The sequence below is a fragment of the Lissotriton vulgaris genome, chromosome 2_1 (assembly GCF_964263255.1).
Source record: "Lissotriton vulgaris chromosome 2_1, aLisVul1.2, whole genome shotgun sequence".
In the NCBI taxonomy this organism is placed as follows: Eukaryota; Metazoa; Chordata; class Amphibia; order Caudata; family Salamandridae; genus Lissotriton; species Lissotriton vulgaris.
Window position 1 is genome coordinate 750,052,563 of NC_141687.1, and position 27,071 is coordinate 750,079,633.

At 42.3% G+C, this 27,071-nt stretch overlaps 1 protein-coding gene across 2 annotated transcripts in view; it reads left to right on the plus strand.

The window, feature by feature from the left end:
- Positions 1-27,071, plus strand: part of LOC147731087 (uncharacterized) — a 654,619-nt gene that overhangs the window by 183,237 nt on the left and 444,311 nt on the right. For both annotated transcript variants that reach the window (XM_086956052.1, XM_086956053.1), the window contains exon 4: positions 2,959-3,069. In XM_086956052.1, coding sequence (XP_086812178.1) covers positions 2,959-3,069 — 111 coding nt within the window. The remainder of the gene's footprint in view (positions 1-2,958; positions 3,070-27,071) is intronic.

A 27,071-nucleotide genomic window follows, 5' to 3' on the forward strand; every position in this document is an offset into this window, starting at 1 on the left:
TACAAAAATGTTCATTTATGTATTACTAAAGTACCTTACCACACTATACCTCCACAAACGTAGAAGCCACATACTTAAAATATATCTAAAATAAATGAATATAACACAATTGAATATGAATTAATAAATACAAAAATTATTATTAATTAATTAATAACGAACTTCCCACTCTATTTGCCTACAAACCTAGCAGCCCACACCTAATATATAACATAAAAATATAATTAATACACAATTTACATAATCAATAAATAATTTATGATAAATTACTAAATTGACTTCCCACCCTATACCCCTGCAAACTCAACAGCCCGTACCTGATTTATAACTTACAAATATAATTATTACACAATTTGCATGATCAATAATCAAGTAAATAGTTATTCATAAATTGTTAATTAATGAGGTAATTATTATTTAGCCTCCCACCCCATACCCCTATAAACCCAGCAGCCCACATTTAATGTATAAATTAAAAAAATAAAATTACGACATAATTTACATATTTTTTACTCAGATAATTAACAATAAATTAATAACTAACTGTTAATTAATTATTACTTAATTACATTCCCATCCTATACTCCTACAAATACAAGAGCCCGCCCCTAACAAATAACTTAACAAATATAACTATTATGCAATTAACATAATAATCAATTAAATAAATAGTAATTAGTAATTAGTTGTTAATTAAATATACTTAACTAACTTCCCAGCCTACACTTCTACAAATCTAGCAACCTGCTATGACACCATAAATTACTATTAGCAATTACATTTAAAATTATAAGTTACATAAAACTAAAAACTATATTTAAAATTATTCTTAGCAATTATACAAACCATAATAACACATGCAATTAATTTATGAACTAAAACACATAAAGATAATTAAAAACTGATATTTTTTTACAATTATATTATTGGAAATTATATTAACAATAACAATATTCTTGACAACAATATTACTTACCTGAAAAATCGATATTCTTAACAACGATGTTTCTGCATATTTATAATATTTTTTTATCACAATATTTTTGCGATTTAACTGCAACTCTATATTTAATCCTCGATATTTTGTCCAAATACTGCTCAGGATGTGGTGCATTGGATTGTTGCCCCTCACGCCTCCTGTAGGCCCTCCAATACCTTATTGAGGGCCTGTTGTCTATTGTTAGTAGTTCTGGGAGCCAGAGGGTTAGGAAGTTTATCATATTTGTTCCCTAATGGGTTTTGGGTTCTCCAAAAATCCAGATGTTCTCACACCTTGATCCAGTTTCTTGTGCCTTCAGTCAGTAGTGTCACCTCCTCTGATCAAAATCGCCTGATCTCTGGACAGGCGCACACCAATTTGTAGAAGTTCTCCACCAGGTATGGGCATTGTTGGCATTTGGGGGCAACCCCAGTGAACATGCGATGGATACTTGCGGTGTGGGATATGGCTAATGTGAATAATTTTAATTGAGTTTATTTCAGATGGGATTTTCTGAATATTTTCTGGACATATTCCAATGTGAGGGGCATTGTCTGTAAGATCTTGGCCAAGGGAAAGGTTCCATTGTCATTGGTGGGGAACCTCAAGATGAGTCAATCTAGGAGCACCCTGTAGATCACCATGATTGTCCTTCTGTCGTTGCTCTGACTAACCAATATTTGGAGGGGTGGAGGTGATGCAGGCTCTAGTTTGTCCCACCCCCACAGAGCTGTGATCATTGTCACCAGTGTATTATGTGTGCCCCTCCTTTAGTTTGTAATGCTCCCTGAGGTCCTGATATGTATTATCATTAGAGGGAGAGGGACAGCAGTGGAAAGCGAGAAACTCAGTATTGATGAGTAATTGATGGCTGCATCATCTACTGTTTTATCATTGGCGTATGTGTGCACGTTGTTTAGGAGGTGGTGACGGCCTAATTAATAAAAGGGAAGAATAATAAATCCATACCTAACTTGTGTCTTACGAATTGAAAAGTTTCAAATTGAGGGTTTAACATAACATAACATGGATTTGTAATGCACACGTTCACCCAGAAGGATATCTTGGTGCTGAATAATAGATGTTTATTGTTACCCAACTCAATGGTACTCATCAACCTCTGAAGGATAAACGGCTGAGCCACTAGACTCGGCATCAGGTTGTGATTGGAGCTGTGCATAACAGATGCTTGTCAGTTGTGCTACTTTGCTTGCAATTCCCATCAAACTTTCCCTGCTTTTACTCTTATTATTATCTTAGAAAGAGGCTTACCTGGGACAAAAGGCGACATCACAATCATAACAAATGGCAATCAGAGAGTATGTTTGAATCTTATGGACAAATACCTTTCCTATCCTTCAAAGTAGGGAACAGCAGTATGTAATTCTTCTAGAAGAGTCAGGATGCATGTAGCTAGGGGTTGTGGCCGCAAAAGGGGCATTGACCAATACAGGCGGGCTTGTCTTTGGAACAACTTTTGCCTACTGGCAGGGCGCACCTATGTGGTCTGAAGTACTGAAGTGCCATAAGGAAGGGGGGAGATGGCAGGCACTGCTAGCACCGATTGCTGGGTAACTACACACCAACTACATCCGAAATGCCGCCCTGAAAACAGGAAGCAAAAATTGGATGGGGTAAGAGAAAGAGGACTAACTGGATCTCAATAGCGCCTTTTGAGAGAAGTGTTCTCCCACACCACTTCAACTATTGAGAAAAATTAATGCAATAAAATAATAGTGTTAACAAAGTTTAACATCAATTTGGATCCTAGATGTTTTGTTTTCTGTTTTCACTAATCTGTTGATCATAATATTGCCCTCCTAATCAATTAATATTCACTTTTAAAGATGTGGTACACATGTGCATATCTAAAAACAATATATTATATCTCCAACCAACATGTGTTATAAACTGTGTACAATAATCCAAAATGGCAATAAACCCCACATCTTTTTGGCTTTTTTTGTTTTTATCCACAGAAAAAGACACCTCATTAGGCGTAATAATTGGAGCAGTTGTCGGAACCATAACTGTATGCATTTTAATTGTGATATGTGTCCTTTATGTACACCAAAGGTACCTAAAGATCGGTAAGCATTCATTTCCAGAACTATTATTGTAATTGTTTTGGTATGTTTGTGTTGGTTTCTATATTTTGTAAAATGATGTGTGTTTCATAAGTGGCTTATTCTGCTTTTATCTATAGCTACAGCTATATTCAGTGACATTATAGTTCAGAGAAAATTTCATTGCCAAATGAATGTTTTAAAGTAAAAAAAGCAAACACTGAAGTTTACCAGCTTTCGTTAGGGCACGAGTTATAGTTACTAGATATAACTAAAAATGGACAAATTCAGTGTTTCTTTTCCATTTAAAATGTTACGTTGGCATATATATTACCTACTGGCAGTCGCCAGTGGGTAGTTATAGTTAGGATGTAGTTTCCATAGAAAGAGCGTTTTTTGTTTTGCCAATAACATTGGCGTCATTTGACAAATCTTTGCAAATTTTCCAAAACTATTTTGCTGCTCATTTCAGCTGCTGTCTTGAAATTTTCGGAGTGATAAGTCAAGCGGGTCAGAGACATAGGGGGGCCCAAAAACAAGTTTTTCCCATGTCAATTTCCATATGATATTTTAAACAAGGATACAGCCCAAACTGCTGAACAGAATTACTCTAAATTTGACAGAAGGTAGCGGTTGGTGCATAAAGCGACCTGTTTGTAAATTTGTGTAAATCTGTTCCGTAGTTGCTGAGTTATTTTATATATATATAGGCTCCCTTCTTCTTTTACAGGCAACTGTTTGGGATTGATGGCGGCCTGCCTGAGCCGCGAAGAGGGGCCCTGGGGCTGTGAACAGCCCTCCTGCAGAGACGCCACTGACGCCTTTGCTAAGGAGCGAAGATGCCGATTCTATGCGGAGTGAAAAGAATAGCGTGATGTTTTTCCAGGCTGCACCACCCACTTGGGAACATTTGAACTTATTTTAATGTAGTAACGACAGCGCACTAGCGAAAGAACAGAACCACAAGGACCATCAGGCCACCGGAGTGGCCGCACCCTTTCTGGGCGTGACTCCATGAAGTCAAATGTGGCACTGAAAAATCGCCGTGCTACAAACAACAGTGTCCGAGGCTTCTGAGGAAGTGCTTTTAAGCAAGAAACGCGTCAGGCATAGACAATTAATTTTGCTGCAAGCCCAGTCATTTCACACGCTGTTTTCTGCACAGAATAAAGGTGGTGTATAATTGATCTTCGTGGGAGGCTCCCTTCTTCTTTTACAGGCAACTGTTTGGGATTGATGGCGGCCTGCCTGAGCCGCGAAGAGGGGCCCTGGGGCTGTGAACAGCCCTCCTGCAGAGACGCCACTGACGCCTTTGCTAAGGAGCGAAGATGCCGATTCTATGCGGAGTGAAAAGAATAGCGTGATGTTTTTCCGGGCTGCACCACCCACTTGGGAACATTTGAACTTATTTTAATGTAGTAACGACAGCGCACTAGCGAAAGAACAGAACCACAAGGACCATCAGGCCACCGGAGTGGCCGCGCCCTTTCTGGGCGTGACTCCATGAAGTCAAATGTGGCACTGAAAAATCGCCGTGCTACAAACAACAGTGTCCGAGGCCTCTGAGGAAGTGCTTTTAAGCAAGAAACGCGTCAGGCATGGACAATTTATTTTGCTGCAAGCCCAGTCATTTCACACGCTGTTTTCTGCACAGAATAAAGGTGGTGTATAATTGATCTTCGTGGGAGGCTCCCTTCTTCTTTTACAGGCAACTGTTTGGGATATATAGATATATATATATATTGCCACGAAAGTCCACCCCACAAGAAGAAGACTTGAGGCGGCACTCGAGGTTCGTTCAATCCTTTATTTTCAGTTCTCAACCATGGGCATTGACGCGTTTCGGGGGTTTACTTTCCTTTATCAAAATGCCCCCCTGGTTGGTAAGTCGCCACTGCTGCTAGCAATCCCTTCTTAAAAAAAGGTGTGTCCTTCCCACCACCTGAAGTAGCGTGGGTTACCTCCAAAACACGGTCTGGAATCGCCTCTGTGCTCGCAGGTGAACCACATTTCCCAGCATGCAACGTCCTTCACATGCTGGCGGCGACCCCATCCATCGGTGCGGTTATCTGGTGAGTGACCGATAGACCGTGTAGGCAGGCAGGGAATGCAGCAAGTATTCTTGGCAGTTTTAAAAGTCAATCACGGTCCTCTCCCCCTCCCATGCACTTCCATCCGTCGTGGTGCAGAGAACACCGTTGAAGTAAGGGTGTAGTCCCATGAAGTATGGACTGCGCATCCGCAGCTGTGTCCACTCCAGATTTCGTGCGGGGCAGTCATTTCCCAGCATGCAACGTCCTTCACATGCTGGCGGCGACCCCATCCATCGGGGTATATGTATATGTATATATATATACAAGGCCGCAGGGACGGCCGAAACGCGTCATGACTAGCTGTTGGGGTTAATAAACACTGCAGAAAACTACAGGAAGTGGTCCTTGCCTTGTTTTTTTTCGCCTAGGAACGGTGAAAGTACTGCGAGGTATTGCAGAGAGATATATATATATATATATATATATATATATATATATATATATATATATATATATATAAATATATATATATATATATATGTATATATATATATATATATATATATATATTCACGAAATTCGTCACCTTTCACACAGAAAACACCCCTGCCAGTTCCGTAGTGACGATGAGTCGACCCAAAAGAGTGCTGGTGCAAGAAAGTTTATTCAAATAAAGCCAGCCCTGCCGCCATGAGACGTTTCGCCTTTGAAGAGGCTTGATCACATGACAAACTGCTCGTCATAGAGCAGGGCATTTAAGGTGACAGTGCATCAAACTTATTCAGAGACACGGAAAAAATACTACACAAATTAACAACGTGGTTTCCGTACCCTTGGTTGACTACCAAGTAATATCAATAAACTGTTTAAAAGATCATTTAAGACACATAAATATCTTAAAGATCCATACATCCAATTAGGAATACATATATTTACACGTCATGGAACAATGAAGTTGATACTAAAAAAACGTTGTACATGACAATTAATTATGTCTATGTTAAAAACGCATCAAAAGATTGCATAAATACATATATATATATATATATATATATATATATATATATATATATTACCTACTGGCGGTCGCCAGTAGGTAGTTATAGTTAGGATCTACTTTCCATAGGAAATCCGCAACATTCTATTAGGAATAACTTTGTCGCCGGTGGACGAAACTTCGCGAATTTCTCAAACTTTGTGGTCCGCTCCGCTACGCTCCGCTACGCTCCTTCCCAGAAAATGTGGGGGGGATTCGTCAAGCGGGAGCCGAGATAAAAGGGGGGTCCCAAAACGTGTTTTCCCCATGTTAATTTCCATAGGGCGGTCGGCCTCACTTTTAGCCCGAACGGCTGAATGGATTTCCACAAAACTTGGCAAAATTGTAGGGACTGGTAGCCCGATGTGCCTTTGCTATGTCTCAAGATATGTGCTCCAGTGGATTTTGAATATTTAGGTTCAAAAAAATATATATCTATAGCCGCGCCCCGGTACACGCACCGGGGAGCGCAGCGGGCGGGACACGCGAGGTGCGCACGGAAAGCTGATTGGCTCTCGGGTGTCTGTAAACATTTGAAACAGTCCGGACTGGCCGCCATCTTGTGTCTCGGTAGGATAGAGACACAGAGGTGGAAAAAAAAAGGGGGGAAATGACCATAAGGGGGCAGGGTAGACCCCCCCGACCCCCTAGGTTTGATGTGGGGGCTATAAAAGGGCCCAGCGGTGCAAAATATATATATATATTTTTTTGATTTGTGCGGGGGGAGCGCCCGGTACACGCACCGGTGAGCGAACCGGGGAGCGGCCCATTGGGAAAGAAGAATGACAGAGTTATTAAAAAATGTAGCCTTTTTTTATAAATTAGAGGTAGTTCTAAAAAGAACAGTTTTTTTCTTCTTTTTGTTGTTTCATATTTTTTTGTGTTTTTGGAACATTTTGTACTTTTTTTGGCTTTTATGAACTATTTTATATTTTTTTGGTATTTTTATGGGGATAAACGAAAAAACAGGGAATTGAAAATGGCTCAACTGGAGCAGAAAATAAAATAAGAAAAAATTAGGGTTTTTTGGGGCATTTGTGGTTGTCCCCAGCAAGGACGATGAGCTTTATGCTCAGTTCACCATAGGAGATGGTCTTACCACAATGAATAATGTTATACGGAAATCCCCAAACCGTGGCTGAATGTTAGGGATCGTCTCCCTTGCCTCTGGTCCCGTTGGAGTGGGTTGATTTCTTTGGGAGGTGGAGCTTGAAGATTGGGGAAGGTTACTGGCCAGTTCCCTCATCTCTGCAGCAGAATAGTTGATTGGATGCCTGCGCTGCATGTGGCGAATCATGGTGTTGTTTCCGAAAGAGTATTTCTTATTAGGGTTTCCCCTGGAAAGTTCCATGCCACAGATTAGGCAAGTCACCTTGGCCGCATTTACTTTTTTCTTTACCTCTGGGATCGAAAAAAACTCCCATACAATGTGTGGTTTTGGCTGGTATGGGGTATTGTGTTCTTGCAGCCATCTTCTCCTCCCCTCCTCCTCCTCCTCCTCCTCCTCTTGTTGACCACCAATGTAATCTTGTGGTGGTCCTCTTGGTGGTTGTGGTGGTGGTGCAGATGCTCCAGCTGCTGCTGCTATTGAAGCCATTTCAAAGTACAAAATGTACTTGAAAGATTGCCAAACAGGTCTTCCTAAGTCAAAGGACAAAGTCAGAATAAGGAAAAAAGGTGGGGTCTTTCATCATTTGGAAAAAAAAAAGGCCTGAACCAATGAGAAGTGTTATTTTCAGGTCACAAGACCAGGGATTTCATCATTATGAAACCCAAACTGTTCTGCACCAATAAAAAGTGTTATTTTCAGGTCACATGACTGACGCGCTTACACGACGCGCCCCCGGGCGAGCCGCGTAAGCGCGTCACATGTTTACGTTGCGCGATCGTATTCGCACGAGTGCTTCCGGGTGCACTTACGCCGTGCGTATCACGTGGACGCGTCTACGCGATACGTCACGATGATGTTTTCGTTTGTGGCAATAGCTCTAATGGGGCGCTTAAAAAGACTACGCTTTCCGGGGCGCTAACCGGGGCGCGCCCCGGGAGCGCTCCCGGGTAATAAAAAAAAAAATACATTAAAAAAATTGTTTAACATACAAATAAAATATAGGATTCATTCTTTTTCAAAAAAATTACATTTTATAGCTATAGACATTTGCTATTAACAACATTTTGAAATTCAAAGAAAAAAATATAGGTTTGGGGCCTTATATATAGTTAGGAATTAGCATTTAAAAAACCTATGAAATTCACTGAAAAAACCATAGGTTTCACATCCGTTATAGTTAGGAATTAGCATGTCACCGGCCATGTCATGAGTGATGTAATATGTGACGTCATCAGCAGTGCATTACACGCGCAAGTTATAGTGAGTCCAACTAACTATAACGTGGAATTTCAATGGTTTTATGTCAGTAAAATTTCCAGCTAACTATAACTGGTGTGAAACCTATGGTTTTTTCAGTGAATTTAATATGTTTTTTAAATGCTAATTCCTAACTATAACTGGTGTGAAACCTATGTTTTTTTCAGTGAATATATATATATATACATTTGATGACCTGTGTCTTGTGATCCTCACAGTCTACCGTCCACCAAACTCTACCTCAGCCTTTAATGATCTATTTATGTCTATTATATCTGACATTTGTTCAAGATATAAAAAGATAGTGGTAACCTGAGATTTTAATCTACATTGGGACAAGGCTCATAAGGAGACGATAGCCCGATGCTTAGACACAACTATGTTCTCACTGGGCTTTAAGCAGTTGGTAAAAGCTCCCACACACATAAAGAGACACATCCTCGACCTTATCTGGACTTTAGATCCTAAGGTAGCTCTTTTGGACATCTTACCCTGCATATGGTCGGACCATTATCTGGTCTATTGTGATATACCTATTGATATAAAGTTGACACAACCACCCCCTAAAATGAAGAAAGTCCGTCAATGGAGGAAAGTTGATTCACAAACTTTAACGGACACCCTCTCGAAATTTGTTCAACCAATGGCCTTTAATGGCAATCTAGATCAAGAGTATAGAGATATAGTGTGTAATCTGAGGAAAGCGGTTGATCAGATCGTACCTGAGAGGCTACAAACAGTTAAAGGAGCAGGAAGGGGGGCACCATGATTGACATCGTCTTTGAGAGAACATAAAAAGAAGCTCCGTCATTCTGAAAGAAGCTGGAGGAAAACTAAAGATAAAGGGGATCGAGAGCAGTAAAAAAACTTGCTCAACGCATATAAAAAACGCATTCTGGCTACAAAAGCAAACTATTATGAAATCCGTATAAACCAGGCTGAGAATGTTCAGAAAGAAACATTCAAAATATTAACAGAGTTGAGCAAAAAACCTGAAAATACTGAAACAACAATTAGCTGTAATATGTTTCAAGACTACTTTCTGGAGAAGGTAGACACTATCCTCTCTGATATTAGGCAGGGTACAGTATCTGGATCTAACGTGCCACAGGACGTCCAGACTTCTTAGGAAGTCATCATTTCAAAATCCCCATTGATAGATCCGATGAGTCTTGAACAACTTATGAGCAAAACTAAATCAGGATCCCCGGCAGATTCATGCCCCCCTAGTGTCTTTCGTTTGGCACGTCCTATTTTAGAAGATCACATTACCTCCCTCCTGAACAACTCACTGGAAACAGGGACGGTGCCAGCCAGTTTCAAGGAAGCCCGAGTGAAGCCTCTGATAAAGAAGCCAGGAGCCGACCCTACCATCTTGAAAAACTATAGGCCTATCTCCCAACTACCGTTCTTGTCCAAAATCCTAGAACAACATGTGCTGAAGTCCCTGGCCTCGTCCCTGGAGTCTCACCATCTCTTCCAGGAACGCCAGGTGTTGTGGGTAAATGAAGATATAATCCTCTGACATCACGCACTCCAACATTCCACACAGACATAACACTTACTCTGGCTGAGCAACTAGAAAGGAGGAAAACCTAAGTACAACACCAGGCAGGGTTTCATGCACACCACAGCACCGAGTTGGTGATGCTCTCGGTGCTGGATGAGCTTAGGGGGATGGCTGACAGTAAAAAACCGAGCGTCCTGATACTTTTAGATCTTTCAGCGGCGTTCGATACTGTCAGCCATACCCTGCTCCTGGATAGGCTGGCCAATTTCGGGATTCGGGACACGGCCTTTCAATGGCTTCAATCCTTCCTGTTGGGAAGGACACAGCATATTTAGTTGGGGGATAGTTTATCGGAGGTGGGTAATCTGACGTGCGGAGTCCCACAGGGCTCCGCACTATCCCCAGTATTGTTTAATCTTTATACACAACCATTGAATAACTCCCTGGTAAACATGGGTTGACGCGTATTTAACTACGCTGACTACACCCAGTTACTACTTAGCATAGACAATATGGTCTCTGCGCAGAAGTATGCACAGTATATTCTCAGATTTGTAGTTAGCTGGATGACGGCAAATCTGCTGAAAATTTATCCTGAAAAAACTGAGGTTCTAGTGGTTTCGACTATTAGTTCCCCATGGAGTGATCTATACTGGCCTCAAGAATTGGGTCCCACCCCAACACCATGTGACAAGGTGAAAAGTCTTTGAATTAAGATTGACTGCGAATTGTCAATGGCCAGACAGATTTCCTCCTTTGTGGGGACTTGTACTGGTCTAATAAGACAATTGCGCAAGTTAGTTCCCCTACTTTCCTCGTCCATGCTTTGCACAGTAGTTTCTGCTACAATCATCTCGAGGTTGGACTACGGGAACGCTCTCTATTTAGGTCTACCGAAAAATTTGACCAATAGATTGCAGGTTGTTCGGAATGATGCTGCACGACTTATCTTCAGACTCCCAAGAAGATGCCACGCCTCTCCTTTGTTACAGAGCCTTCACTGGCTTCCTATTAGGCAAAGGGCAGAGTTTAAAAGCCTTTGCACGGCCCATAGGGAAATCTACGGGCAAGCACCTGCCTACATTAAGGAACGGTTGGCGGTCTATAAACCTGAACAAAGATTGAGGTCGTCTGACGCCCAGTTGTTAGTCTGCCCACGGTTTAAACTAGCAACGAAGGGTGGGAGATCCTTCTCAGTTCTAGTTCCTCAAATCTGGAACAGATTACCTGAGTCCCTTCGCAAAGAAGGTAACCTGCTGCGTTTCAGGAAATCATTAAAAACACTTCTATTCAGGGAGGCTTTGGGTTCACCTTAGTCTGCACTATGCGACTGATTCTCCGATCTGCTAAATAGTTGTTTTGTCCTTCGGTCATGAGCGCCTTGAGACCTGCCGGTGAGTTGGCGCTACATATACTGAAGATCACAATAACAATATATATATATATATATATATATATGTATATATATATATATATTTTATATATATATATATGTATATCCAAAGAACAGCGTTTTCTTCCGTGAGCCAGGAATCCTCCACGCCACAGAACATGCAGACATGGACCAGATTAAGGTGCTGTTTTCTTTATTTAGTGCAAGTTAGCCGCATGGCGTTTCGGCTCCGAGGAGCCTTGTTCGGGACGGCACCATCCTGCGAGCAAGGGGGGGCCAAGAGGAAAGTGATCGACCTACCTCAGTTTGGGACAGCAGTGCTGGATGAGGATGGAGGCACATGCGGGGGCTCATCCAGAGCTTTAACAGGTGGAACAGTCAAGAAACTGTATCCATCCAGGATTAAAGAACTCAAACTCCCAGACTGCATTGCACACAGTTCCATCTGGGCAGCCATCTGAGAGTCGTGTTATGAATAAATTATGCAGTCATGGGAATACACGCCATTTCGTACTATGCCGCTGAGGAAGCGGCGTACGGAGTGACTGTTTTTAACCTTCCGACATGTTGCGTGCAATCTATACCAATGATTAAAGGTTTTGGGTTGAACCTTCACTGCTGTCGAAGTGCTTCCTACCTGTGTGACAAACCCCGAGCATTGATATATATATATATATATATTTATTACCTACTGGCGATAGACAGTAGGTATATATAGTTAGGATTTTTTTCCTATGGGATTTCTGAAAATTCTATGTCTAATAACTTTGGCATTTGTGGACGGAATTGGCTGAAATGTTCAGGAAAATGGCACATTTTATTTCTGAGCAGCCTCTGAAAATTTGGGGGGGTTTTGTCAAGGGGGGGCCGAGAAAAAAGGGGGGTCCCAAAACGCGTTTTTCCCATTCATTTTTCCATAGGGCGGTTGGACTCACTTTTAGCTCGAACGGCTGAACGGATTTACATGAAACTTGGCAAAATTATAATTATGGTTTGCCCGATGTGCCTTTGCTATGTCTCAATATATGTGCTCCAGTGGATTTTGAGAAATTAACGTTTAAAAAAATATATATATCTGTGACAGCGGTCCGGTTAGCGCCCCGGTTCGTGTACCGGACGCGTCACGGAACTTCGCGAAGCGAAGCTGATTGACTCTCCGGTGTCTGTCAACATTCTAAACAGTCCGGAGCGGCCGCCATCTTGTCTCTCTGTAGGATCGAGAGACAAGATGTGGTGAAAAACGAAGGGGGAAATGAAGGAAAGGGGACAAGGTAGACCCCTCCTGACCCCCTAGGATTGATGAGGGGGATATTAAAGTGCCCCGCGGGGCAAAAAAAATAAATAATTTTTTTGCGATTTTTCGCAAAAGAGGCGCGTCCCGGTACGCGAACCGGGCAGCTAACCGGCAGCGTAACGGGAGTCCACCATCTTGTGTTTTTGGAGCGTCCGGTTCACGTACTGGGTAGCGTCCCGGTAAGCGTAACAAGGGGAAAACCAAGAGAAACAGTAAAACATTTTTTAAGGGAACAGATTTCCACCAAACTTGGCAAAATTGTAGGGACTGTTTGTTTGATGTGCCTTTGCAAGGCCTCAAGATATGTGCACGTGTGGATTTTGTCTAATTAAGGTTACAAAAAATATATATATCTGTAAGCGTGCTCCAGCGCGCTTACGTTATGGGTTTTGTTTGCGCAGCAGAGCCGATACGTCACGGTTATGAGACGCGCCATGAGGCGTCTCACGTGGCTACGTGAAACGTCACGTAATAAAGAATATATTTTAAAAAACCAATGAAATTCACTGAAAAAACCATAGGTTATAGACCATATATAGTTAGGAATTTGCATTTACAAAACCTTGAAAATTCACTGAAAAAACCATAGGTTAGAGACCATATATAGTTAGCTGGACATTTTACTGATATAAAACCAATGAAATTCCATATATAGTTAGTTGCACTAACTATATATTTCGCGCATCAGAAATCCAATGCTGATGATGTCACATATTACATAATTCATGACATGGTCAGTGACATCACTGATGACATCACTGATGACATCTCAAATGACATCACTGATGACATCACTGATGACATCTCATTTAACATCAATGATCACACCACTGAAGATATACTTCATGTGATAATACAATGCACCTCCTTACACTCTAATATAACCACTGTTACACCTAGTGTAAAATACAGAGTATCATTTTTGAAACCATTGACACACGAATACCATTTACTACATACGCACTCACTAATTCCTACGTCTACATACACATTCACTCATTCACCCTTACAATCACTCGTACATACAGTCACTCATCATTACAACACTATCATATGCACTCATACACCTATGCAGACACTCACACACTGCCACTCATCCATGGAGTTACTCACACACCTAGTCAGTCCTGTAAAGAATCAATCACACTTTGATTTCTTCATCTATACAGTTAAACACAGAACAGCTTACATTTTCACAGCTATACTAACACATACTTACTCACTTATACAATCAAATCCTTCATCCATACTCTTATACATCCACTCATTCTTCAATATGTAAAACATATTTAAACTTTACAAAAACACACAGACACTGGATGGTGTCATCAGTGATGTCATCAGTGATGTCATTTGAGATGTCATCAGTGATGTCATCAGTGATATCACTGACCATGTCATGAATGATGTAATATGTGACATCATCAGCATTGGATGATTGCGGATGCGCAAAATATATAGTTAGTGCAACTAACTATATATGGAATTTCATTGGTTTTATATCAATAAAATGTCCAGCTAACTATATATGGTCTCTAACCTATGGTTTTTTCAGTGAATTTTCAAGGTTTTGTAAATGCAAATTCCTAACTATATATGGTCTATAACCTATGGTTTTTTCAGTGAATATATATATATATATATATATATATATATATATATATATATATATATATATATATATATATATATTACCTACTGGCGGTAGTTAGGATTGTTTTCCATATGGAATCCGCAACATTCTATTGGGAATAACTTTGGCGCCGGTTGAGGAATCTGCCTGTAATTTTCCTGAAATTTGCCTCGCTGCGCTCCGCTCCTTTCCTGAAAGTTTGGGGGGATTCGTCAAGCGGGGGCCGAGATAAAAGGGGGGTCCCCAACATTTGGTTTTTTTTCGATTTGCGCGGGGGGAGCGCCCGGTAACCGTGCACCGGGGAGCGTACCGGAGAGCATGCCAAGGGGAAAAAAGAATGACAGAGTTTTTTTAAAATGTAGCATTTTTTTATAAATTGGAGGTAGTTCTAAAAAGAACTGTTTTTTGTTCTTTTTGTTGTTTTATATTTTTTATTGTTTTTTGGAACATTTTGTACTTTTTTGGCTTTTATGAACAATTTTATATTTTTGGGGGATTTTTTATGGGGACAAACAAAAAACAGGGAATTGTAAACGGCTCAACTGGAGCAAAAAAAAATCAGGAAAAAATTAAGGTTTCTTTTGGCACTTGTGGTTGTCACCAGCACGGTTGATGAGTTTAATACTTTGCTCACCATAGCAAATTGTCCTTCCACAAAATTTGCAAACTATTTTGTAATCTCCAAACTGGGTTTGGATGTTTGGGACCATCTCCCTTGTCTCTGGACCCGATGGAGTGGGTTGTTTACTTTGGGAGGTGCTGGGAGAAGATTGGGGAGGGTTTCTGGTCAGTTCTCTGACCTCTGCCGCAGCTTAGTTGTTCGGGTGCCGGCGTTGCATGTGGCGAATCATGGTGTTGTTGCTAAAAGAATACTTTTTGGCAGAGTTCTCCCTGGAAAGTACAGTGCCACAGATCAGACAAGTAACCTTTGGCGCATTAACTTTCTTGAGTCCCCTTGGGATTATAAAAAACTCCCAGACAATGTCCTTTGGCTTATAGGTGGTAGTATCTTCAGGCAGGTACCGCCTCTCCTCCTCCTCCTCCTCCTCCTCCTCCTCTTCCTCCTCCTCTTCTTCTTCTCCATCACTGTGGTGTTGTGGTGGTCCTTGTGGTGGTGGTGGTTGAGATGCTCCTGCTGCTGCTGCTACTGGAGCCATTTCTCAGTACAAATAGGTACAAATAGGTCTGCAAACAGGTCTTCCTCAGTCACAGTAAAAAGTGAGAATGAGGAAAAAAGGTGGGGTTTTTCATCTTTTGGAAAACAAAACTGTCCTGAACCAATGAAAAGTGTTATTTTCAGGTCACATGACACTGGCTTTATCATTTGGAAACCAAAACTGTCCTGAATCAATGAAAAGTGTTATTTTCAGGTCACATGACCCGACGCGCTTATGCTACGTGCCCCGGGGCGCGCCCGGTGGTGCTTACGTAGCGCGATCGTATGCGCTCGAGTGCTTCCGGGTGTACTTACGCCGTGCGTATCACGCGGATCCCGGCTACGCGATACGTCACGATGATGTTTTCGTTCGCGGCAATAGCACTAACGGGACGATCACCGGTACGCGCACTGGGGCGCGCCGCAAGACTGCGCTTACTGGTGCGCTCACCGGTACGCGCACCGGGAGCGCACCAGGGCAAAAAAAAACAATGAACAATATACATAAAAAAATAGTATTACATAAATATATAATATAGGATTCATTATAAAAAATATAGCTATAGAAATTTGCTATTAAAAAACCTTTGAAATTCACTGAAAAAAACATAGGTTTGAGGCTCTATATATAGTTAGGAATTAGCATTTAAAAAACCTATTAAATTCACTGAAAAAACCATAGGTTTCACACCAGTTATAGTTAGCTGGAAATTTTACTGACATAAAACCATTGAAATTACCACGTTATAGTTAGTTGGACTCACTATACCATACTGACCATGTCATGAGTGATGTAATATGTGACGTCATCAGCAGTGCATTGCAGGCGCGCAAGTTATAGTGAGTCCAACTAACTATAACGTGGGAATTTCAATGGTTTTATGTCAGTAAAATTTCCAGCTAACTATAACTGGTGTGAAACCTATGTTTCTTTCAGTGAATATATATATATATATATTACCTACTGGCGGTTGCCAGTAGGTAGTTATAGTTGGGACCGAGCTACCATAGGAAAACCGCAACATTCTATTGGGAATAACTTTGGCGCGGTTGAGGAATTTGCGTGTAATTTTCCAAAATTTAGGCCAACTCCGCTCCACTCCTTCCATGGAAGTTTTGGGGGGAATCGTCATGCGGGGGCCGAGAAAAAAGGGGGGTCCCAAAACATGTTTTCCCGATGTTGATTTCCATAGTACGATTAGACACGTCTACAGCCCGAACGGCTGAACGGAATTACCCCAAACTTGGCAAAATTGTAGGGACTGGTACGCAGAAGTGCCTTTTCTATATTTGGTGAAAATTGCTCCAGTGGTTTTTAAGAAAATTTACTTCAAAAACACATATATATCTATATGCGCGCTTCGAGCGCTTACAGGTTCGCATACCGGGAAGCGCACCCGGCGTGACGCAGAAGTGCGCGAGCGGAAAGCTGATTGGCTCTCGGGTGTCTGTCAACATTCCAAACAGTCCGGAGAGTCCGCCATCTTGTGTCTCGGTAGAATCGGGACACAAGAGGTGAAAAAAAAGGGGGAAATGATTAAAAGGGGGCAGGGTAGAAACTCCCTGACCCCCTAGGTTTCCTGAGGGGCGCCTAGAAGGACCACGAAGGGCAAAAAAACTATTTTTTGTTGTTGAAATTTTCACGGGGTAAGCGCTGGGTGCGTTTCCATGTACGCGTACCCAGAGCGTACCACAGGGAAAAACAGTGAAAGAAAATAGTGTAAAATAAGAATTTGGATTGCTTAGAGGTAGAGTAGCTCTAAAAAGAGCTGTTGTGTTATGTGGGTGATTTAAGTACCTACAAGTAGGTACTGATGCAAAGTCTAAAATTCAAGTGAAAGACTCTGTTCCCCTCATCTGCGAAATGTACACCGTCTCCTCTGTAGATATCTTGCATGTTGTAATGCAAGTTATTGTGGTATATGGAACTCATACCATAGTCTCTCAGGAAAGCAGAAACAGAACCTTTTGGGACCCCCTGAGAAGGTCTAGGGGGTGAGGGGCACTCTACTATGCCCCCTTTTCACGTTCTGAGCTATTATGTTTCACTCTCTTCTGTAACTACACAAAATGGCGGCGATAAGGTGCATCAGAGATAGACTGAGAGAAAGGAGGCAGGTGATAAAGAAGAGATGTCAAATACACATTGGAGAAAATATAGTGGGAGAAGGAAGTAAATATGAGTAAACTTACAATGTAACATAAAAATGTTGCACTCTATACTATAAGTCTCCCATTATACTACAATCACTTTGCTACTACATCATAAATTAGAAATAACAATTAAAAATATGTCAACCAATTTTTAATTTTTTTAATATTAATTTATTGTTCATAATTTTCATAATTTATAAGAACTTGTAACATGTCCTCATCAGGAATTTCCTCTTCAATCATATCATCAGGAATCTCCTCATGAAAAGTCTGCAATGATGATTGTTGGAATTCTATGGTATCCAAACATTCGATAAATTCTTCATCAAGAGATTAATCAAAAAAATCATTCATGTCATCTCCTCCTTGTGAAAATAATTCATTATTGGTGCTGTCAATATCCGGGACATTTAGAATTTCAATAAATGTAGTTGAAAATTCAAAAGAAATTTCCTTGGTCTCCTCATTCTGATCCATTTTATTTTCAAATTTCATGCTGTAAATTGCAGAAAAAAGTAATCACTTTCATTTCTCGTTTTTAGTAATACATAATATAAAACTAGCTTAATCAAGTATTTAGTTCTTTAAAATTAATTGGGCAGTGTATAGTATAAGGCAGGAACTAGAAATATATAGCATTGCATGTGATGAAGCCTATCTTAATCCATAATTATAACAGAATGACTGTAAATAACTAAGTGAATTTTTTTCAAATTATCTTAAAGTGTATAACATAGCTCCTCTTACAAATTAACAACTCACCTTTTTGAAAGTAGGAGAAGAGTTAGTACTGTCTAAATCAAACACCAAAAATTCCTCACAAATGTACCTCAGACAGTAGTATCACAAAATGGAAATGTTTTCCTCTCATTTAAGAGATATACAAAACCAATCAAACTTCATTACACATAAATTCAAAACCAAAGTAACATTTTAATTAGTTCTAAATTTCAACACTTTCAAATGTGTTTTCCCCATGAAATTTTCCATAGGACATTTAGACATTGCTACAGCCCGAACAGCTGAACGGAATTATACCAAACTTGGCAAAATGTTAGAGACTGGTACGTAGTAGGGCCTAACCTTAGCTCTGCCGGCACCTAGGTAAACCTAGCAATCCTATACATTTTTGAAAACTAGACACCCAGGGAAATTCAGGATGAGGTGACTCGACTGCCTCCCACCAGGTTCTGTTACCCAAAATTCCTTGCAAACTTTAAAAATTGACAACATTATTGCATTTTCCTCACATTTCTGTGGTGGAAAGTTCTGGAATCTGCGTGGATCAACAAATTTCCTTGCACACCGTGTTACCCAAGGTCTTCTGAGAAAAATGGTACCTCACGTGCATGGGTCAGCCTAGTTCCTGCGACAGGAAACGGCGCATAACGCAACATGGTGGCACCTCAATTTCGCAGTAAAAAATTGCCCTTTTTTGGCAAAGTGCCTTCCTGTAGTTGTTGAACGTTAGCTTTGCCGGCACCTAGGGAAACCTAGCAAACCTATACATTTTTGAAAACTAGACACCCAGGGGAATTCAGGATGGCATGACTCGACTGTCTCCCACCAGGTTCTGTTACCCAGAATCCCTTGCAAACCTAAACAATTGACAAAAAAAACGCATTTTCCTCACATTTCTGTAGAGGAAAGTTCTGGAATCTGCGTGGATCAACAAATTTCCACCCACCCCGCGTTCCCCCAGGTCTTATGATACGAAGGGTACCTCACTTGCGTGGGTGGCTTAAGGACCCGCAACCCGCAAGGGCCCAAAACCTAATGAGGCGACATCAAAATTACCTATCACAAACCAACCTGGTTTTGCAAGGGGGTTTCCATGAGTTTTTGGCCTGGAGCTCGGAGGCCATCTAGGAAAACCCACCTAACCAACACATTTCTGGAAACTAGACACCCAGGGGAGTCCAGCAAGGTATGGCTTGCGTGGGTCTCTCATCATTATCCTGCCCAGAATGCACTGCAAACCTCAATTTTCGCTTAAAAATTCCCTTTTGTCTCAAATTTCTGTGTGGTAAAGTTGTGAAGTCTGCGTGGATCCTCAAATTTCCTCCTACCCAGTGATCCCCCAGGTCTCCCGGTAAAAATAGTACCTCACTTGCGTGGGTAGACATAGTGACAGGAAAAGGCCCAAATCGTACGGAGGAGACTTTAAAATTACCTGTAGCAAAACTACCTGTTTTTTGGGGGGTGGACCTGAGTGTTTTGCCCCGGGCTCGGTGGCCATCTTGGGAGACTACCAAACCCAATCCTTTCTGAAAACTAGACACCCAGTGGATTCCAGCGATGTATGGCATGCGTGGGTCCCTCAATGTTTTCCTACCCAGAATTCCCTTCAAACCTCAAATTTAGGTAATAAAAAACACATTTTCCACATATTTATGTGTGGAATCACCTTGCCAGCATAATTTTCCAAACCCACAGCGTTCCCCTTAGTGTCCAGAGTAAAATGATACCTCACTTTTGCAGGTGTCCAAAGCAGAACTGGCTAAAAATGTATTTTTTAAAAAATGTAGTGTTTAGAGTTCTCAGTGCTTTGTTGTAAATACCACTGTTTTGGGGTCATCCTAGTCACAGGCCTTTGGCCCACCCACACAAGTGAGATATCATTTTACTCGGGAGAACAAGGGGAACACTAGGTGGTAGGACATTTGTGACATGGAGATCCCATGCAAAAATGTTTGGAAAAGTGTTTTTGTAACCTAAATTTGAGGTTTGCAGGAAATTCTGGGTAGGAAAACGTTGGGGGACCCACGCATGCCAAACCCCGCTGGACTCCCCGGGGAATCTAGTTTTCAGAAATGTTTGGGTTTGGTAGTTTCCCTAGATGGCCACTGAGCCCAGTTGGCCCTCCCCCCAAAAAACAGGTAGTTTTCCTATAGGTAATTTTAAAGTCTCCACCGTACGATTCGGGCCTTTTCCTGTTGAAGCCACTATGCCTACCCACGCAAGTGAGGTACCATTTTTATTGGGAGACCTGGGGAAACGCTGGGTGGGAGGAAATTTGAGGATCCACGCAGATTCCACAACTTTACCACACAGAAATGTGAGAAAAAAGTGAATTTTTTAGCGAAATTTGAGGTTTGCTGTGCATTCTGGGTAGGAGAATAATGAGAGACCCACGCAAGCCATACCTCGCTGGACTCCACCAGGTGTCTAGTTTCCAGAAATGTGTGGGTTAGGTAGGTTTCCCTAGATGGCCACCGATCCCCGGGCCAAAAACTAATTTTGATGTCACCTCATTAGGTTTTGGGCCCTTGCCTGTTGTGGGTCCTTGAGCCACCCACGCAAGTCAGGTACCATTTTTATCGGGAGACCTGGGGGAAAGCTGGGAGGGAGGAGATTTGTGTGAGCCCAGTGATGGCACGCTTTCCCACACAAAAATGTTTGAAAAAACAGATTTTTCTGCTAAAATTGAGGTTTGCAAGGGATTGTGGGTAAAGGAACGTTGGAGGATCCACACAAGCCATACCTCCTTGGAAGACCCTGGGTGTTTACTTTCCATAAATTTGTGGGTTTGGTAGGTTTCCCTAGATGGCCACCGAGCATGGAGTGAAAACCCATGTGAACCCCCTAGCAAATCCAAATAGTTTTGACGCAATTAGTTGTTTAGTTCTGCAGCATGACAATTTGGGCGCAATATTGCAAGGAAAATATAACAGACATTGTGAGTTTTGCAGGATGTTGTGGATAAAATAACTTGTCAGATTTCACCAGAGAGACATCACCATGTACTCCCATGGGTTTTCAACAATATCTACAATTGGTAGGTTATTCGTAGGTGGAATGTACACCTTGGCAGAGAGACTAAAAAGACCAAGATCCATGCACAGCCATCTATTCCTCAAACACACACACATACTGGTTGGATTTGGCACAAGGGCGAGTGATGGTTCAGTATATAAAATTTTATTAACAAGAGATTTCACAAAAATAAAATGCACTGTCAATCACATGGACAGAAAAACTGAACCAATGACTCACAGCTCGAGAGCTGTAAAGCCACTTCAAGGCACCAACCGCTTTACAGGCCATTCACACACCTTTCATACCTGATACACAGAAGACCATTCACACCACCAGGCATGAAAGCAACACATCACAACGTTAAAGAAGATTTGGCACGAGGGTGAGTGATGGTTCAGTATATACAATTGTATTAGTAAGTGATTTCACAAAAAAATGAAATGCACTTATAATTGAAAGGACGAGAAACTGAACCATTGACTCACAGCTCGTGAGCTGTAAAGCCACGACAAGGCACAAACCTCTTTACAGGCCATTCATACACCTTTCATACGTGTGACACATACAAAACATTCATACCGCCAGCCGCGGACCCATCACATTACTACACTTCCACCAGCAGACAGCGCCATTCAAGGGCCCATCACTTTCACACGCCCACATTCCAGACACAGCATCTACACAAACTCATGGATTGCAAGGAGTGGCGCTCAGCTAGCACTGTGTGTAGTGACCAGCATTAAGTCACTTCTCACAAAACGCCAGCCGAGCGCCAGTCCACGCACACCTCCAATCAAGCAACAGACCACGTACACCGCCAGCCAAGCCCCAGACCACGCACACCGCCAGCCAAGCACCAGTCCACACACACCGCCAGCGAAACTCAAGTCCACACACACCGCTAGGCAAATGTCAGTCCACGCACACCGCCAGTCAAGCGCCACTCGACGCCAACCGCCAGTCAACACCACTCCACGCACACCACTAGCCAAGCACCAGTCTAGGCATACCACCAGCCAAGCACCAATCCAAACACACCACCAGGCAAGCGCCACTCCACACACACCGCCAGCCAAGCACCAGTCCAGGCACACCACCAACCAAGCACCAGTCCAAACACACCACCAGGCAAGAGCAAGACCACGCACACCGCCAGCCAAGCACCAGTCCACACATACCGCCAACCAAGCACAAGTCCACAGACACCACCAGCCAAGCGCAAGACCACGCACACCGCCAGACAATCAGCACTGCACGCAAACCAACATCATATTTTAGAATTTTTTTAATATAAATAAAAAAACACAAACAAATTGCAAATTGATACAAATCTAACACAACAACTAAAACTAAATGCACTACACAAATGCCAACTTTGAAACTGAACAATAAGTATTAAAGAATAGAGGCCAGGCAGTTCACTTTACCACTCATGGATATTCCCAAAAATTATTTTGCGTGTGGTACATTCTAAAACAAGCAAGTACGCACAGCCCAGGGTTAGAAGGACAGTCAGGGCACTACATACGAACCTCCTTCCGCAAACCTCTTCGCCAACAGACTCTACATTTACGACTGGGAAAGTCTTTTGAGGATGTAGGAGGAATTTGATCAGGAAAGTGGCGATCTTTCAATCTGGCAACATCCTCCACCACTCCAGCTCTATGAACACTTTCCTGTTCCACTAAAACAAGGCTGCCTCTTACAGACTCCTGAAACTTTACAAAAGTCATCTTTGACTGAGGACAAGATTGCTGGAACACAGCAAAAAAATTAAAGGTTGCCAAGTGGAAAAGATGGATAGCCAACTTCTTGTACCAAATGTAAGCCTTACGAAGAGCAGCATACGGTTCCAACCTCTGATCTACTCTGTCAACACCACCCATGTGCCTATTATAGTCTAAAATGCACACAGGTTTGCGCGCTTCTGCAACCTGACCCCAAACAGTCACCGGTTCAGTGCTTTCATCATGTATGGTAGTCAACATGAAGACATCCCTCCTGTCTGAAAACTTCACAGCTAGAAGCTCCTCGCAACGCAATGCACTGCAATGTCCTCGGGTAAGCTTTTGACAAACAAGTTCTTTTGGGAAACCTTTACGGTTAGAGCGGATTGTGCCACAAGCAACAGTGTCCACTTTGGTCAATTCCCTGAACAACCTCACACCAGTGTAGACGTTATCTACATATAAATGATGACCTTTTTTAAATAATCCTCTACCAAGTTCCCACACAATTTTCTCAGTCACTCCAAAAGTGGATGGACAACCAGGGGGGTTAATCCTGTATTCCTTACCGGTGTACACCCTGAAATTAAAGACATATCCAGTTTGAATGTCACACAGCATATACAGCCTAATTCCATAGCGTGCCCTCTTACTAGGAATGTATTGCCTAAAAAACAAGCGGCCCTTGAACAACACCAAAGACTCATCCACTGCAATTTCTTTCCCAGGAGCATAGATCCTCAAATCATCGATCAACAAAGTGATCAATGACAGGCCGAATCTTGAAAAGACGGTCACAATCAGGGTGATCTCGTGGCAAAGCTAAACCATTATCAACAAAATGCATCATCCGAAGCAGAAGCAAAAACTTATCACGACTCATGACTGCTGGAAATATAGCAATTGCCATCAAGGGACTAGTAGACCAATATGAAGTCATTGATGGCTTCCTAAGCAAGCCCATCAAAAAAGTTAAACCCAAGAACTTCTTCATCTCTTCCAGATTTGTGGGAGTCCACCGGGTAGCTCTAGCTTGGGGCTTAAGGCTGGCACTTTGCTCCCTCAAAAACTGTTCTGCATACAAATTAGTCTGCTCTACAATCCCAGCCAAAAACTCATCATCCATAAACAAATGAAAAAAATCAATCGGCAAAAAGTTCACCCTACACCCTGAAACACCAGTAAATTCAGTCAATGCCAGCTGCACCATGCCTGGGGCAACCCAGAGGTCAGAACTTTCAACTGGAAGTCTAGCAGCCCCAGGCTGCAGCCCAAATGTCTCTTGCCGCACTATCGACACAGCAATGTCCTCATCAAACACAGGCACTTCATCCACACCAAAAGTAGCTTCATCAGCACTCAGAGGATCTTCATGATCAGATGATGCCATGTAGAGAGAAAACTCACTACCTGAATCTTCACCTCCAACCTCTGCCTCAGAATCAGAGTCAGTATCTGGACCATGGTCAGAGGAAGAATCAAAAAGCATTCCAACAACTTGCTGAGCAGTAATCCGGCGGCTAGCCATTATCCTTACTAAGAAAGGAGACTGCACAAACAACTCAACAACAACCAACACTGTGCAAAGCACGTAAAAAAATGTAAATCTTTCTCACAAAGATCTATATACTGAAAAAATATACAATTCACTTACAAGAGACAGCTACACTCACCAGCACCTACTTTGCAAAGACACAGCAAATAGTCAACAATATCCCACTAGAAAGAAGAAAAAAACCCATAAATCTACAGAAAACAAAATACACATCAAGCACAAATGCAAAACATGTTTTACAATCACAAAAAACCGAAACCAAACGTACTCGTATTATTACACACTTTGCAAAAAAAAACATTTACATTGAAATTGTACAAAAAAGGTCTCTTACCAAGCACATGCAACTACACAAACAGCAGAACCACCAGTAACGAAACCGCACACTGCAACAGTCTGAAGAGCAAAAGCCTTGAACAAGAACAAAAAAGGAGAAAATAAAACATTACACTTTACAAGAAAAAAACAATACACATTATAACAGGCTATGTCACAGAGTATGTCACAAATGGGGGCAGAAAGGGCTGAATACACATAAAGAAATATATGTCCCCTGGAAGAAAGCACAATCTTCACTTTTACATCTCTGGCACTAGTGGGCTGGAGCCAGAAACGCCCACAAAATCAGGCTGTCTGTCCCCAGGGTGCACAGAATATAATTCTTTAAACAATTGGGCCCCCAAGAAGCGACCCGTGACATAGGGGTCGCTTCCATTTAAAAATAAAAAAATTCCCTGGTGTCTAGTGGGGGTTTTCTGCCCCCCCCTGGGGGCAGAAAGGCCAAATAAAAAAATGATCTACACCCACAGGGGGCAGAATATATATTTTTTTAAATGTGGGCCCAAGGAAGCGACCCTTGTCCAAGGGGTCGCTTCCAATGTAACTAAAAACAATTCCCTGGCTCTAGTGGGCTTTTCTGCCCCCCCTGGGTCCAGGAACGCCAAAAAAATTAGGCTGTCTGTCCCCATCGGGGGGCACAATATAAATATTTTTAACCCCTTCCATGCGGCCACGATTCCCCTGTTGTGCTGTAAACAACACGAACAGGGGCGGGCCGTGATGAGCCCCAGCCGTCATCAGCATACGAGCACCGTAGTGCATGACGGCTGGGGTTCGTCATCAGCATGGAAGGGGTTAAATTTGGAAGCAATCCTTGCCCAAGGGGTCGCTTCCATTTCAAAATAATACATTTCCCTGGAGTCTAGTGGGGTGTTCTGCCCCCCTGAGGGCAGAAAGGCCAAATTAAGACACTGATCTGCCCCCAGAGGGGGCAGAATATATTAAAACAAAATGGGCCCAAGGAAGCGGCCCTTGCCCAAGGGGTCATTTCAAATTTAAAGACCAGCAAAATCCCTGGCTCTAGTGGGCTTCTCTATCCCCCTGGGTCCAGAATCGGCCAAAACAGTGGCTGTTCTGTCCCCAGGGGGGGGCAGAAAAGTCTGGGGTCGCTTCCTTTTTACTAAAAAGAAATCCCTGGTGTCTAGTGGGGGCATTCGTGGTGCACAATCGCGATGCTGTGCGCGATCGTGCACCAGGAATGCCCTGCATTGGGACATCAGGGGAGAGGAAACACTGTTTCCTTCCCCCCCCTGATGGCTCAAGGCACTGAGAAAAGGCCCCCCCGCCCCACCGGAGAGCCAAAACCTACCTCTCTCCATGGAAGTGCTGGAAACAAATGGCTTCCAGAGCTTCCAGCCCTTCCTGATGACGTTGGTGCGCGCTGTGCGCGCTGACGTCATCAGGAAGCATGGGGGGGCCTGGGGGTGGCAGCGGAAACTCTTCAGGTGCCACCCCTGCTTCAAACACGAATATCGATGCCCCGGGGGATGTGCTGATGACGGAGTGGTTCCGTCATCAGCACAGCCCAATTGATGCTGATGACAGAACCGCTCCGTCATCAGCATCGAAGGGCTTTGAGAATCACTGGTGTCTTTAATATAAGTTGCAAACTTGTTACTAGGTCCTGTAAAAAATAGTCAATACATTAAGTAATGTGTTCTGCAACACTTTGTATGGCTGATATGATAGGATGCCCAGGAACTGGAAATATCTCTTTGTGCACCTTGGGTATTAAGTATAACCTTGGTAGAACAGGATTATCAGCATGTAGGAATTGAAATTCTTGCATTGAAATTACTCCCTCTCTTTTCCATTTAAAAGGGATTTTTTTTGGTTGGTCTCTGGCAACTTTGTATTGTTTCAGAGTTGATTTGGCATAGCACAAAGGATCGCTTAGTTGTTATTGAGCTTCTACGATGTATTATTTTTGCGGCTAAATGACAATATTGCCACCCTTGTCTGATGTCGTGACAATAATTTGATGATCATTGTTTAGTGTTTTGATTAGGGATGCATATTCCTTCTCCTGTTCACTTTTGTATCTCTTTCGATGTTTAATTTTATAGTGC